Source organism: Bombus huntii, chromosome 14 (assembly GCF_024542735.1).
Source record: "Bombus huntii isolate Logan2020A chromosome 14, iyBomHunt1.1, whole genome shotgun sequence".
Classification (NCBI taxonomy): Eukaryota; Metazoa; Arthropoda; class Insecta; order Hymenoptera; family Apidae; genus Bombus; species Bombus huntii.
Genome location: NC_066251.1, coordinates 9,054,951 through 9,071,757, shown reverse-complemented (window position 1 = coordinate 9,071,757; position 16,807 = coordinate 9,054,951). Strand labels below are relative to the sequence as shown.

The 16,807-nt window shown below is 43.1% G+C and overlaps 2 protein-coding genes across 3 annotated transcripts in view; one reads left to right on the top strand and one right to left on the bottom strand.

Moving 5' to 3' along the window:
• The window catches only part of LOC126873068 (allatostatin-A receptor), a 44,567-nt gene that overhangs the window by 25,505 nt on the left and 2,255 nt on the right, over positions 1-16,807 (top strand). Inside the window, exon 6 of one of the 2 annotated variants that reach the window (XM_050633562.1) lies at positions 1,104-1,989. The exons of the other annotated variant lie outside the window; for it this stretch is intronic. The gene's annotated coding sequence lies outside the window, so the exon portion shown is untranslated. Of the gene's footprint in view, positions 1-1,103; positions 1,990-16,807 lie in introns of those variants that run through there. 2 annotated transcript variants of the gene reach the window in all.
• LOC126873430 (uncharacterized) lies at positions 13,699-14,439 on the bottom strand. Its single transcript, XM_050634272.1, has one exon. It carries the CDS (start codon positions 14,437-14,439, stop codon positions 13,699-13,701), a length of 741 nt encoding a protein of 246 aa, XP_050490229.1.

Here is a 16,807-nt window from a genome sequence, read left to right as displayed (position 1 = left end):
AACCGACAATTAAAAAATCTTTTCATTCCTAAACTACTTTATCGATTAATTCCTTCCAAACATGCGTAAAAAAGTCATCCATAGAAAACTTTATACATTTATCATGAGCAATTAACCTAGACAACATGACATATTGTCACGAGGATCGTAAAGATACTCCCCTCGTTGGGATTAAGAACCGCTGGATACCTCAGAAACGATTCTTCCCCTATCCGTCTTTATGGACACGTATTTCTTCGAAATTGATATGAAATATGTTATCAAAGTGTCTTAGTTGATGGTCCTACGTCACTCAGAAATCCATCGCCATCCAATATTAATTAAAGAAATGTTTAGAGCTTGGCCGCGAATAACGTGACGTTCTCGTACCATCCGACCGAAATTCTCGCAATGTTTCCACGTTATAATTCTGGGTTAGGAGGCTTACCAAAGTAGGCCGAGCTGTGAAACCGGTGGAAACTTCACTCGTCAAGTAAAAGAGGGCTGCCATTCTCTTTTTGCCTCCTCATCTCTGTCGTATCGTACGCTTGCCTCCACTTTCCTTTTTTCTTTTTTTTTTTCGTATCTTTAGCTCTTCTCTCTCTTGGCTTGTCTTTCTTGCACTTTCCCGTCATCGATCTGTGTACCCTTCATCGAGTCTGCCCACTTTCGTCGTCGCTTACGAACTACTTTACTGAACACGTCTGCGAAGATGGTCGCTTAAAAATTTCACAATCGTTTCCCTTTTCTCATCGAAACTGGATATTCGTAGTCCTCGCGGCTCTCCTTCGATCCTTATTTCACGCTAATGGATACATTATGCAGATTAAATTGCTTTATGATATCTTTATGATTTTTATATCAAATAGAATGGACTGCGTCGTGAAACGAAGTAAAAGGCAATCGCCTATACAAAAATTAACGAAGAGTGCGGAGTAACAATTTTTAGCAGTGTATATGGCAGAAGATTTGCAAAGTTAACTTTCACGCAGTTAATTTACAAGTGGCAGGACATATTTTTATTTTGAGAAGCAATTACTCTGCTATTAGATTCAACAATACTCGCAGTTGTAGCAATTTTGTTAATTTCCTTGCTTCTTGTTGTTGTATTATTACTGTTTCAGGTCACAAATATTTCGACGCCGGATTCGTCGTTCTGTAACAAGCACTAATTGCGCCGATTTTACATCGAAATTAAAGGATATCGCCGGTATTCGATATTCGATATTATACAGGATAGTTATCATGTGAACTGGAACGTGCATTCGTGTCGTTTAAGCGTGACGTCCGTTTTGCGAAACAATTACAACAGCGATGTATCTTCAATCTTCCTAATTAACAAACTCGATGACTGTGTCGATCGCGTGACGTTGCTCGATTTTTGGAGCAATCCTATCGTATCGAATGTTCCATAGATTCGTAATTAAGCATGTTTTTTTCTCGTGTGCTGATGGTAATAAATGTTTTATATAGACGTAAACAGCGTGCGAAGTTTACGCTTACACTGTGAACAAACTTTGTACATAGCAACGCTTGTAAGGTAATAACGAGAGTACGAGTATAAATAGTAACATTAAGTGATGAATAGGTTCGACGATAGTTACTAATCTAGATTTAGAGGACAAAGAAACAGCTTATCGTTTGTTCTGTAAAGAAGAATTTAAAAAGAAAGGAACGAAAGAGCTTAACGACGCGGCTGATAGAAAGATGTCGATGTTTAAATTATTATAAAACTTTTAAGTTACGTAATTTCGAGAGGAAGCTTTGCTGAAAATTCGCGGATCGTGGTAGATAAGCCCCTGCCCATCCGCGAGCCAAGCGCGCAAAAAAATACACATTTTGAAAGTAACTTAAACGACGATATGAGATTTTCCTTTCTTTTCCAGTGGATCGTCGTAGATTTTAAGAGTTCTAGGTTTAAGAACACTCGAGATTTCGTGGAGAGTTGTCCTGATACAAATTGTAAAGTACATATATCAATAAAGGCGCTCATGTAATACAAAGAAGAAATTGGATTTTGTAATCATTTCTCTTGTTCACCTATTCTAGGCGATGATCTTCCTTTATCCTGTAATTTTTAGATCCTGTTATTCACGAGAATCAAGATTTTATATATGTTTTAGCTCAGTCTTTTGCCTCGTTTTTAATTTATAACCATAATTTTGTCAGTATTATTTGTTATGACTTTAGAATAAAAAGTTTCTATCTCATTTTGTCTGTTCTATATCCATTTTAAGATGATCTATCTTTTAATGATTTTAATGAAAATAGTTTCTCGGTACTGCAGACTTCACGACGAAATATAATTTCATTTTAACTCGAAAGTGTAAGTACCTAAGTGTGAAAGTACCATGTTGAGAGGCTATAATTTGATCTTCTTAACAAAGGAAACGTTGTAAATTCCAGAATTTGAGTTGCAAGTTTGGTTTGACAAAAGAGGTGGTGGAATAAAACTTGAGAGGTACGTTTATTACACGCCAACGTTCCACGATTGCAGCCAACGCGATGGACTCTTAAACACGAATGACAGTTCCATTTCTCCGTGGTTTCTGGAATAATGTCGCAATTCTAGCTTAATATTTCGCGAGGGATACCTTTTTACCACTTTCCAAGGGCCACTGCCGAACGAAGAATATACGATGAAATTCTAATCCCCGTAATAAAAAAATGATTCGTAGGGAATTCCTGGTAAATGAAGTAGTACAGGTCAATAATTAACGACGCGCGGATCCTTGAACTAATGTTTCATTACTGACTGTCATACTTTATTTCAGACATTTATTTTCATCCTTTATTTAATCTTCAGCGGAAGACAAATTTTAATTAACAGCAATTTGTCGCTTATGATTTTTAAACATTTTCACCTCTTCCGTCCTCTTAATTTAAGTAATAATTAATCAGTTAAACTTAAACGAACTCGTCGTTTCGCTTAATTGAACTTGTAATCGAATTAACAATATTAGCGAAATTTTATAAATTGCAAGTTAACAAGGACCGTATTAAATTCTATTCCATATTAATGAAACTTCGTTTCAGGTTACACTTTAAAAATTACACATTCGCGTATGCCTTATCCTTCTATACTCGTACTTTTTTAATCAAACTTGTGCCCTGATTACTTCGAGTTTCAATATTGCTTCTCCTTCCCTGATCGAAATTGGAAAAAGCACGTTGTTCAAGGATTATGAAGCTGAAATACATGGAGCGTTCAATTTACAAGAAAACTTCAGTTTACGCGTGATTCGACAATAGTTAGCGCAACCTATAGAGGCAATTTGTTTGTACATGATCCGGGAGATTCCCAGCGCATCATTGGTTTGCATTCGCTGAAATGATAGACGATCAAACAAGAACGACACATGTTCCATTGCTCTGGGTATCCCGGAGCGATGCATCATTAGCCCAATGTAATATCCATGCGGAAATCCAATAGATGAGCAACTTAACGATACGACGTTCGGGAAAGGGACTAATGATTGGCAAATGTCTGATCGTCAGAGTCAAATCATTTCCTAAGGAAACAAATGTTCTGAAAAGGAGGGCCATGAGATGTAGCTGTTCTCTGATAGCATTAAGCTAGGCTTTCGATGATCACTTTAATCAAGCTAACTCGCGTATGAAAAAAAAAAAAAGGAAAGAGAAGAATGGAAGACGTCATTAGTGTTGGTTAACATTCAGTCTTCGAGCTTTCGTCTATTGTTCGCTACACGAACAAAAGTGGCTCAACCGCAGACGAGACAGTCGAGCCGAGTTATTGCAGTTGCTGAGATTAGCCTTGTACAGTTGCGACGAGGAAATATAATATACGATTGAATAAGCATCAGAGCCACTGAATATTAATGTCGCATTTATAGTGCAACAGATTCCCCGGATCCTTAGAAACAATACGTTTAGTATGTTTGGGGAGGGGCAACTTCATCGCGGGGTCTCGATGCCTGAATTCGTGTGGCTTAAATTAAAATTTTGATCGATTTAAGAATTTTACGCGAAGTCTATAGATTCCACAAGTTCCTATGCTTTTGTGATTTCAAAAGTAGAACAGATAGCGGCGTCTACTTGTTCAAATTTCTATGTCTTTATATTTAATGAAAAAAGGAGGACAAAGATTTATAGGATTCGCACGGTATTCTAAAAGGGAGGAGTAAACATTTTTCCTGTCAGTCCTGCAAAATTTCGATTATATCTTCCTTCGCATCACGAAATGCTGTCATCATAGGCATAGTTATTCTATAAGAGACTCCAACTTACATCCAATGATAACAACACCCGATCATCGAATATATTTTTAACTAGCAATCTACCTCAATGAATGGAGAAGTTCATTCGCATGGTCACGTCAATATTCCATAGAAATTGGTGTATTCCAAAACCACAAGTTCGAGTAGAGAACTACGCCTCATCGATTACAAGGCTACTATCGAGAGAATTTTGAAGCATTGCGGTAAACCGTATGAGTCGTCCTGAATCGTAGGATCAGCGATATGCTGTTGGCAGACTACTAATGCGGATTCATATATCCCTCAGCACCATCAATAAATAATGACCTGTTCCTCTAGATGTGACTGGTGTCTATGAAAAATTGCGATCTGAAATCAATTTTTCAACGCACGACATCGAACAGTGGGATTTTCATTTCCTATTTTCGTCGTCTGCCCGAAACATCGTAAAACTAGTAGTTACAGTTGTCAGATTTCTTCGTCGTGTACTTTCATCGAAGAAGAAGAATATAGCAGAATATTTTCCTCCCTTGCATAATATTTAGATATCTCAGTGTTTCTATCGTAACGGTTAAATATTTGCTCTTGCGATGATGTTATTATTTCCTTCTATTATACGCCTCGTGAGACAACGCATGTCACAGGATTTGTGTGGCAATAAAAGATAAATCTAAGCCCTTTGCACTTTGCTACATCTGATAGAAATCTCACGTAGAACATATCCGATTATCGATATGAATGTTGACGGCAAACATGAGCTTTGATTGATCCAAATAAAATGCTGTTGAAATGATCGAGAAGGATTATTCGTTTCCACTGACGAACCAAACGTACATTACGTTAAGAGGATCAATAAAGCTTCGTAGTTGAAGAAGTAACGAATTTATATCCTGAATAGTAATAAAGCAATTAATCCGCTATCTACAGCTTATAGTATTCTGCAGTAGCTTGATTCGCAGTAAATTACGTAAATAACATCATCTTCAAACAACGTTTCGTAGGTGAAACTCGAGTACAATAGATCCCCGGCAAAACATATGCACTAACAGCTGATACAGCATCCAATACAGTTCTCGTAGGAATAGAGATATTCCAAAGTAGATAATGAAGCTATCAGGTAGTTAATGCCAGTCGACACTTTCTGAATGAAAAACCAGAGAAATTAGAATCGACACTCGGCTCGATAGATCTCGCATTGCCTGAACCACGACTGATTCATCAAACGTAATTTCTTTATCCGCGTTTAACGCGAAACACATTTGAATGGAAGCAAGTGGTAATTAGTATAATATATAGTGATACAATACGAAATATAATAGAACGTAATAGTATATAAGGTAATAAATTATAACGTAATAAAATATAACGTGTAATGATATAATATAACGTAATACTATATAACGTAATACCATATAACGTTACAATATATTACGCAATACAATATAACGTAACACTACATAACATAATACATTATAACGTAATACTATTTAACGTAATAGGTTATAACGTAATCCTATATAACATAATACTATATAACGTAAAACTATGTAACGTGATACTACATAACGTAATTCACTATATCGTAATACATTAAAACGTAACAATGTATGGCGTAATACATTATAAAGTAATAATGCAAACCATAATACTATATAACGTAATACATTATAAAGTAATAATGCAAAACATAATAATATATAACATCATACGTTATAATGTTATTCTATATAACGTAATACTATACAACGTAATACATTATAACGCAATAGCATATAACGTGCTACGTTACAACATAATACTGTACATCGTAATACTATATACGATAATAATATATAACGTAATACAATATACAGTAACACTATATATCGCAATAATATATACCATAACACTATAACGTAATATTATATTCCGTAATACGTTTACGGTAATACCATATAACGTTATACTATATACCGTATTACGTTATAACGAAATACCGTAAAACATCATAACGCAATAGCATATAACGTACTACGTTATAATGACATACTGTATTTCGTAATACTATATACCCTAATACCATACAACGGAATACTATATACCGAAATACGTTATAGCATAATACTATATAGCGTAATACTATATTACGTAATAGTAGATAAGGTAATACGTTGTGCGATAATACTACATACCGCAATATGTTACACGGAAATACTATACAACGTAATACTATATACCGTTACGATATAACGTAATACTGCATATCGTAATACTATGTACCGTAATTCGTTTTAAGGTAAAATATTATAGCGCAATAATATAAACCGCAACACTATATTACGTAATACTATCTGCAGTTATACGTTATAACGTAAAACTATACAAGGTAATACTATATAACGTAATACTATATACCTTAATACGTTATAACGTAATACTGTAAAACGTTATACGTAATATGGCAATAGTGTATACTGTAATACGTATACGGTAATATTATATTCTGCCATAGGTTGTACGGAAATACTATATAACGCGATGCCATATAACGGAATACCATACAACGAAATACTGTATACCGTAATACGTTATAACGTAAAACTATATACCGTAATGGGATATAACGTAGTACTGTATATCATAAGGTATTACTGCATACCGTAAACCATAGAATGAAATACTACATACCGTACTACGTTGGAGCATAAAACTATATAACGTAATACCATAAACCGTAATGCGATAAACAGTAATACTATATACCGTAATACGATATAACGTGAAACAATATAACGTTACAGTATATACCGTAATACGTTATAAGGTAATACTATGTACCGTGATACCTTATACGGAAATAGTATATAAAGTAGTATTATATACCGCAATACGTTACAGCGCAATACTGTATATCGTAATACTATATTACGTAATAGTAGATATGGTAATACGTTGTGCGGTAATACTATATTACATAAAACTATATAACGTAGTACTGTACAACGTAATACTACATAACGTAATACTATATAACGTAACACTATATAAAGTAATACTATATTTCCGTAACACGATATAACATTATACTGTATAACGTAATACTATATACCGTAGCACGATATAACGTAATACTGTTTGACGTAACACTATATACCGTAAAACGTTACAACGTAAAACTGTATAAAGTAATGCTATACACCGTAACACCATACATCGAAATACTGTATACATTATACGTTATACGTTATACGTAAATACTGTAATACATTACAGCGTAATATTGTATAGCGTAATACTATACTACGTAATAGTAGATAAAGTAATACGTTGTGCGGTTATACTGTATTACTTAATACTACATACCGTAATACGTTATAAGGTAAAACCATATAACGAAATACCGTATACCGTAACACTTTATAACGTAATACTATATAACGTAATACTATAAACCGTAATACGATATACCGTTACATTATATACTGTAACATGATGTAAAACGTCATACCATACATCGAAATACTATATACCGTAATACGTAATAATGTAAAACTGTATATCGTAATACTATGTACCGTAATACTATACTCCGTAAAGCTATATAACTTAAAACTATATACCGTAATACGTTATAACGTGATGCTATACTCCATAATAGTGTATGCCGTAGTACGTTATAACGTAGTACTATATAACGCAATTCTATATACCGCTATACGTTATAATGTAAAAGTATATCGGGTAATACTACATAAAGTAATACGTTATAACGTATAACTATATAACATAATACTATATACCATAATACTATACTCCGTAATACTATATACCGCAATCCGTTATAGCGTAAAACTATATAGTGTAACACTATACTCCGTATTACTGTATACCGTAATACATTATAACATGAAACCATATAACGTAATCCTACATACCGTAATACTATATTCCGTATCACTATATACCGCTATACGTTATAACGTAAAACTATATAACGTAATACCACATAACGCAAAACGATATCAGGTAATACTACATAACTTAATACTATATGACGTAAAACTTATTAACGTAATAGTATTTAAAGTAATACGTTATGCGATAATACTATATACCGTAATATGTTATGACGGTAATCTATGTAACGTAGTACTATAAACCGTAATACTATATTACGTAATACTATATACCGTAATAGGTTATTCGGAAATACTATGTAACGTAATACTATATACTGTAATACGTTGTAACGCAAAACTATATAACGTAATAGTGTATACCGCAAAACTATATTACGTAACACTGTATACCGTAACACGTTATAGCGTAAAACTATAACGTAATACTCTATACCGTAATACTGTATAGCGTAATGCGTTGTACGGTAATAATATATACCGTAATACGTTTTACGTTAATACTGTATAACGAAATAATATATTGCGTAATAGTATATAACGTAACACTATATACCGTAATACTGTATGTCGTAATACTGTATAACGTAATACTATATACCGTAATACGTTATACTGAAATACTATATAACGTAATAATATGTACCGTAATACGTTATACGGTAATACTATAATACGTAATACTACATTCCGTTATAACGTAATACTGTATAACATAATGCGTCGCAACTTTATACTGTATAACGTAATACGTTATATCGTAATAGTATATAGCCTAATACTATATAAAGTTATATTGTATAGCGTAGTACTACATAACGTAATACTGTATAACGTAATACTATATACCGTAATACTATATAACGTAATAGAATATAACGTAATACTATGTAACATTATACTGGGTGGTTGGTAACTGGTGGTACAAGCGGAAACGGGATGCTTCTACGCGAAAAAAGAAGGCGTAAATATAGAATAAAAATTAAAAAAAAAATTTTTTTTTTTAATCTTTTTAAAAATCTACAGTGAGATTCGTTATAACGAGACGTGATAAAGTGCATGCGTACCGAGCAAAAATTCAAAGTCGATTTTCTCGAAAATAAAGCCTCAAACGAAAACTTTTTATTCTATTTTTTCGACTTCTTTTTTTCGCGTAGAATCACCCCCTTTCCGCTTGTAGCACCAGTTACCAACCACCCTGTATATTGTACTGTTGAGGCTATTTGATATATAAACAGGGAAACGCGTGGATAAATTGTAAAGTAGGAAATATATTTTAGTATATTAGTGTAGGTACTAGTAGGAATATAATATGAGTTGGTCCCGATCCGTACGCTAGTGTCACGTAATGTTGAGTTTTGGATGATAAAATAAAATAGGTGAGTCGTAACACAACAATCAATTTTGCTTTTATTAAACTTTATTATGAATTCAGCAGTCACAATGGAATACACACTGAATTAACACGCATAAATCACAATTCATTTCAACAACTTTATGTAAAACCTAGTTACACTGATACGTTAAGTACGCGACTGGTCTAAGGGTAAAAATCGGTAAGGATATGTTGACTATTCTAAGGATACAGAATAAGTGAAGTTTTACTGGCGATACTGTGTTTGAGGAAAGCTTTCTTTTTTTACAGCAGCAGTAACAGCAGAATAGTATCGGACTCCTACCGACTGAAACTCCACGATGACCATCCTACGCGTATGACAGGAGTGCTCCAGGAACCTCTTATGCCATTCTTCTCCATCGTCTTATCCTACAAGTGTGAAGGTTTTTCTTTCTCTCCCTTTCTGTTCGCTCCTTCGCAAGCATAACTCGCTCGCAGAAGAGGCGGACAGCCTCGTATTCCTGTGACCCTCTCAACATCGCTTCTACAATCGCTGAGGAGGTCAATCTTTCTCCTATGGTGTGCCGCAGATTGTAGCGGGGCAGCTCCCACGCCGGAGCTCCAGCGTGTGCTGCACAATGTCCCTGCCCTCTCCGCAGTGGTGACAAATGTCTATCGTCTCCCGTCCGATTTTCCTCAGGAACTCGCCGAACACGCCGTACCCAGTAAGCACGTGGGTCATCCTGAATGTGAGCGGGAGGTCGCGGCGGCTTCTCTATGTCTCCCAGTTTGGGAGGGCCGCCTCCGCGCCTCGATGTTCGCCTCCCTCGTTGATCAGCTGGGATCGCCACTAGACCCACGCTTCCTCCTCGGCGGTTCCTAGGTCGTTTGGGGCCGCCGGCTCGGTCAGATCTTCTCTCGGATCCCATACTCTCCAGTGGGCGTATCTCCTTTTGAGCGCCAGCGCCCGTAGCCCCCACTGGGGGGGGGGGGCTAGAACGGTCGCCGACGCGTGGGACACCGTCCGGTATCCCCTAATGATTCTGATGGCGGTTACCCTGTGCGGCCCCCTCAGGAGCAGGATGCTGCGACGACTCGCCATCAGATCGTCCGCCCATACCGGGGCCCCGTACATCACTCGGGACCGAACGACGCCCTCGTATAGTCGGCGCACCGCAACTTCCGCCCCGCCGATGTTCGGTACCAGGCCGCACAAGACATTGGCAGCCACCGACACCTTCGGGATCAGGGAGTCCAAGTGCGGCTCGAACGTCCACTGGCTGTCAATAACGAGACCCAGATATTTCATCTGCGATTCCACCCAACGGTTTCGCCTGCCATGTTTATGCATAGGCCGGGTGGTGAAGTTCCTCGCCTCTTCTTGTCGTAAAACCAGATGGCTTCCGACTTCGCAGGAGTCCACTCCGAGCCGTTGGCCGTTGCGATTTCGCCGATGCACAGCGTCTCATGCCAACTACGACCCCGACCAGGATCAGAGTGTCGTCCGCATAGTACATCATGGCCGCGCCTGGGGGCAGCGAGCATCGCAGTACCTCGTCGTACGCAACGTTCCACAGGATCGAACCCAACACCGAGCTCTGCGGGACGCCGCGCTCGGCGGGTCACCTTTCCTCCCCTTCCTTGCTGGCGTAGCATATCCACCTGTTATCGAGGTAGGTTCGGATCAGACGGACGAGGTATTCTCATCTTTGGTTTCGGGTTCTTTCCTGAGCGTATATTTAGCGCTATACATCCCTAGGGCCATAGGGGTTGGGATACGCCCAACCAGCGCGCAAGGCACCTTGTGCCTTGCTACCTTGATTAGTTAAGCCTGCAGGGGCCTTCGCTCGTTACAGGTCGAACGGAGCGATTCTAAGCCCTACCGTTTCACCAGGACGGTTCGGGAGCAGGTGGGACGCTGCTCACCCGCCGAAGGATATTTGGGGCGAGCCATTACCCCTTAAATAGGCCCTTTGCCAGCATCTTGGCCATCAACCACTGCAACCACGAGTCCAAACACATAATTGGCCGAGTAGAGCGGTCGCTACTCCCTCCGGGCTTACACTCGACCGCCCGTGGTACCATCCTAAGTCATTGGTGGGACTATCGTGTGGATGTACCGCCACGTCACTACCGCCCGGCGACCTGCTAACCGTACTCGACAGATCCAGATAGGACTCACGTAAGCGTGGGCTTCAAGGTACAAAGTACCCGGGAACTTATCCCGACGATCCTATCCTTGGTATCAGGATCGTGGGTGCGCTACTACCCAAGGCCACGTAGAGAGAGCATAGACGAGCCTCTCGCCTATACTCCCAGCGACCTTCCTTGCGGTGTACATAGAAGACTCACGTAAGCGGGACGCTTGTCCCGACGGTCCTCCCTGGCTGCGGGAAAGTGGGTTTGCCAGCCCCCATAGACTTACATAAGTAAGTCCTCCCTGCGGGAAGGCGGACGAGATAGCTGGGAACCTTGAAGTGCTCCAGAGCCGCCACTATCCTGTCCCAGGGCATGGAGTTGAACGCATTGACGATGTCCAAAGAAACCGCCAGCGCCACGCCGTTCCGGGAAGCCATGTCCTCAGTGAGCGCCCGCACGCGTCTGACCGCGTCAATCGTCGAGTGTCCCGTCCCTTCTGGTAACCGGCTTTCGTGCCAACCTGGCACCTGTTCCGCCATGTGTCGCTCCAAGCAGGTGGCGACCGCCCTCTCAAGGAATTTGCCGACCTCGTCTAGCAGGCATATCGGCCAGTACACCGACGGCAAAGTCGTCGGTCGGCCCTGTTTACGGAGCAAGAGCAGCCTCGTCGTCCGCCATGCCCGGGGGTAAACTCCCTCTCTCAGGCATCTTGTGTAGAAGCGCCGAAGTCTGGGGGCCATGACCCCCATCACTTCCCCCCAGATCTGTCCCGTGATTCCGTCCGGGCCCGGCGCCACGTCGCAGGTGGCCATTCTTCTGGTCGCCTCCCACATCTCTTTCTCCGTGACTTCCCTGTCGTCCCTCCATTCCATCGGCCGTGTCCTTTTCCGCGACTGTTCTGCCGCATTGTCTTTTTGCTGGGGGAAAAGCGTCCCGATGATTCGCAGCAGCAGCGCAGGTTCCATCTCCATCGTTGCCAGGGGGCCGTTCACGCGAAGTTTTCGCGTCACTGTCCTGTATGGCCTTCCCCATGGGTCAGACTCGACTGCTTCAACTAGTTCGGACCAGGCACGGTCCTTCACGTTCTTGATTTCCTTTTGTAGCGAGAGCCGTAGCACGCGGTACGCTCGGTAGCGAAAGGAGACCTTTTCCTCGTTGCGTCGTCGCCAGCGGCGGGCCCTCAGGTACCGTCTTCGGGCCTGGACGCATCTCGTCCTCAGCTCCGCAATGTCGTGGTTCCACCAGTAGACTGCTCCGCTTCGCACCGTGCCCGGTGTGGCTGCGTGGCATGGATGCGACGCAGATTGCTGTCATGGCTCGGCGAAAGTTCTCGGCCTCCTCTTCCACGCCTGTTTCGGTCATCGTCGTCGAGGCCTCCCAGCTCCAAGCTGTTGCTATAGCGGCCGCCCGGAGTAGATCTCCGTTCATCTCCTTTACCTTCCATCTTGGCGATGAGCGCGCGTGTCCTGTTCTCGGCAGGCCGCGACCATCGCCCGCAGTCGCCGTTCCAGGTCCGAGTGTGTCCACCTCCATGAATATGTAGAGGTGGTCCGAAAGTGTCTCGGCCACTCTCCAGCCTGAAATCCGCCTGAATGCATCGGGGGAGGCCCATGTAATGTCGACGATGGAGTTCCCTCCCAACGCCACGCAGGTACTGGTCGAGCTCCTGTTCACCAACAGGAGTCCCAGTCCCGCGGCCCAGTCTGACAGCGCGCGGCCGCGCGCATTGATCCTGGGTTTCCCCCATTCCGTGGAGTGCGCGTTGAAGTCTCCCAGGACAAGCACTTGCCGGTGAAGTCGTCGCCTGACGCAGTCGCCAACTCCGTCCAGGAATTCCTCGAACGCTGCCCATCCGCTGTTGGGTGACACGTACACACCCACCACCATCATCCCTGCCCACGCGACGTATCCGTTGTCGCGCTCCAGCAGGGCTCTGTGGGCGAACGTTTACGGCGTTGATGTCCAGGCGACAGCAACCATTTCGTCTGTATCTCTGGCCCATTCCGGAGCATCCAGAACTCTGTATGGTTCTGCCAACACCGCTGGGGCGACCGTGCTCTCCCGAATGGTTCAGTAGAGCAGGCCTTGCGCTCGTCTTGACCTTTCCAGGTTAGTCTGGAGGATGCGCATTTCAGTCACCTAGTGCCGTCACTTCCATGGCTTCCTCCGTGCCAGATTCTTTGTTCACTGGCTTAGGGTCGCCTTGCGGCGGCGAGCCTTTCTCGTTGTCACTCGCGGCTGTGGATCCGCGGGTGGCTCCTCTTGTTCCTTTCTTGGGGGGGGGGGGGGGGGGGGCGCAGGCCGATCCACCCATCCTGTGTAAAGTTGGTGCTCCAAGCGCCTCGCAGAGCAGGCATTTCGGGCTCGCGGCCTTGCATGCTTTCGCTTGGTGTCCTGGTTTGCCGCATCTATAGCATAGGTGCCCCTTGTCCTCCTTGGAGGTGCAGGTCTTGCTTACGTGCCCAATCTCCAGGCACCTGTAACACTCTAAAGGTCTGCGCTCGATGATTTCGACCTTCGCTGTCGACCAACCTATGGCGACTTTGCTAGCCTGGGCCAGTATCCTCACTGCACCGGCCGGGCCTCGTATCCACACAAATCCAAGGCCGTTTCGGGTGGGGCGGATTTCTCCCAATCGGACGTCCTCCGGCTTGCAACCGCTCTCCTTCGCCAGGGTGTTCTTGATTTTTTCCTTAGTGGCCGACATGTCTATCTTAGTCACCCTTGCTTCCGCGGCTCGGAAGGGTGTCGCCACGCAGTCCTTGTTCGAACCTAAGGCCCGGGTCAGCCGTGCTGCGAGCGCAGCGGCCTTCTCCCTCTCCTGGTCCTCCAGGACCTCCAGAATGACGCCTCCGGTAATGGTCTTTCGCATCCTCACATCGTTGATGCTGACTCCGTCCAGGGAGACGCTATCCCTGGCCGCGGCCAACACCTTTGCGTAGGATTGGCCCGATTTGTCCCTCAGCGTGATCGTTACCACCGATGTTCGTGATGTATGTGGGGGGGGGCAGCTTGCCTCCCCCTTCTCGCGCGTTCTCCGATCGTCCCTCTGGGGCTTTCCTTAGGCTCTTCGCCTCTATCCCGGGAGTTAGCTTCGTCGGTTGTTTCTTCTCTGCCTCCTTCTTCTTTCTATTTTTCCTTTCAACGGTCTTCCATTCCGTGGCAACCGCTTGACCTCCTTTGGTCGCTGGAGCGTTTGAAACTCCAGGCTCTATCTATCGTTCTTTCTATGTCTTGAAGGCGTTCTTCCAACCGGCGCAGCGAGGGTCCTATCTCCTCCATCTTGCGTTCGACTATGGCGAGACGCGCTGTCTCACTGCTCTTCTCTGCGGTGGGGCCTAAGGCCAGCTATTTTTGGAGCGCCTCGTTCTCCGCCTCTAGTGCCGCTATGCGTCCTTGCATTATAGCGAGGGCACCAGAGGTGGGGTCTATTCTTCTCACCATCTCTGTTATGCCAGCAGCAATGGTCCTTGCCGCTTCTTTCAGCGTTTTCCCCTGTGTGCCTTTGAGATTGCGAGATGTCTCGGCAACCTTGGTCACCTCGGAGGCTCGACGGATCAGTTGCGCTCCTATGTCTGCCGTAGTAGATATTAGCATCTCTTCGGCTAGGTCCGTGGGGAGCTCGGGGGATCCGCCGGCCTTCCTTTTCTTCGCGCGGGGCACTTCGTTGGCGGGGTTTCCTCTTCCTCCGTCGTTTCTTCCGTCCGTAGGTTCTCCGCGTTCAGTGTGGAGTAGGAGGACCCCTCTTTAGGCGGGCTCGCTTTCTTCATGCTTCTGGGGCTGACGTGTGTCGGCTCAGCAACCAACTCCACTTCACTCCCGCCTCTCACGGTTTCCTCTACCTCCTTATCTTTCCTGGCGGTTGCATCCTTTTTCCCCATTGGACACAAAAATGGCCACTTGTTCCGCACTTGTCACTCCACCAGTCACTGCCACTTTCGAATGGCCCGCGCGGCGCGCTTTCGGCGCACGTGCCAATATCACGTCTGAGGAAAGCTAAGGGTGGGTGTGTCTAAGTACACGGAACCATCGGATTTGTTGATGACAATTTTGGTTAGGAAAGTGAGGGCAGTGGACACTGCTTCCGATTGGATAATAAGAAGGTTGGTAGACCTGGAAGGGTTTTAGCCGCCCTCGAGAGAAAATTGCTAATGGAAGGTACCGAACATGAGGAGAACCAACTTTCCCGTGTTAACCCGTAGGAAACAATAAATGTAAAAGGAAGCCTGAAACAAAAGATACTTGTTTGGTCTGAAGGACTTTAATTATGAAAATGCCAAGATCCGTGGTGGGTCCTTAAAACTATTGAGGATACACGCCAAGGATGTGCATGCCATTTTGCCCGCGGTGTGTGGCTTGGTCTCTGATGTGGATTGGCGTTACACTAGTAGTGTTACCCTATAACGCAAAACCCCAAAGCCATCGTCGCCTGTGAACTGTCTATGGTTTGCCTTTGTCCCAGTCTTTTGTCTATACGCTGTCGATGACTTCACTGTTTGAGGAAACTACAAAGATCAGATGTAGAGTTTTCATAGAAGTGACCACTTCAACATTTACGACGCAGGATTCTATCAAAGAAACAGTATTTTTTGATGGTTAAAATGAACGATCTCTCAGGGATGATCTCATCGTGCGTGACACACGGATATTTTATAATGTAATTCGCAGGCCAGATATTCATATGTGATATAAGTACACGGAAACGTGGAAGAAATTAAATTCCGATCGAGTTTTACAGGCGCAACATTGAACGACATTAAATAATTCATCAGCGGATATTTCCATTAGTCTTAAAATAAATTCTTCCTTCAAAAAAATGTGTCCTATTTCTTAAATGTTCGAACAAAATTATCGACCGATGTCGAAATTATGTTTCGTGTAAGATACACGTTAGTACTTAATGCTTCGTCTCATATCCTTCGGAAGCATTGAAAATGGGGAATCTCGTCTAGATCGGGTGACCATTCTCTGCCTCATCTTTTTGTCCGCTCGCGCATCTACTCCAGTAGCGAACGCCAACCCTGTGCTTGCGTACTTCTTTTACCCTCGACCCTCAGAAACTCGTCTGGAAAGTTAGAACCGCAAAGTGGCGTTTCGTCGTGGCTCGAGAAGCAGAATATTTCATGCCGAAATCGACTCGATCTTCCACCCTTTGCCCTCCGACTTTCTAGTCAACCGATCCTTCATCCCCCACTCCGCCACTCTGTCTTTGGCAAATCAGGTGTCGAAACTGTGTCGGC

What these genes read in the sequence shown, in the direction of transcription:
- LOC126873430 (XM_050634272.1), bottom strand. Translation starts at nt 14,439, where the DNA reads ATGCGAAAGACCATTACCGGAGGCGTCATTCTGGAGGTCCTGGAGGAC.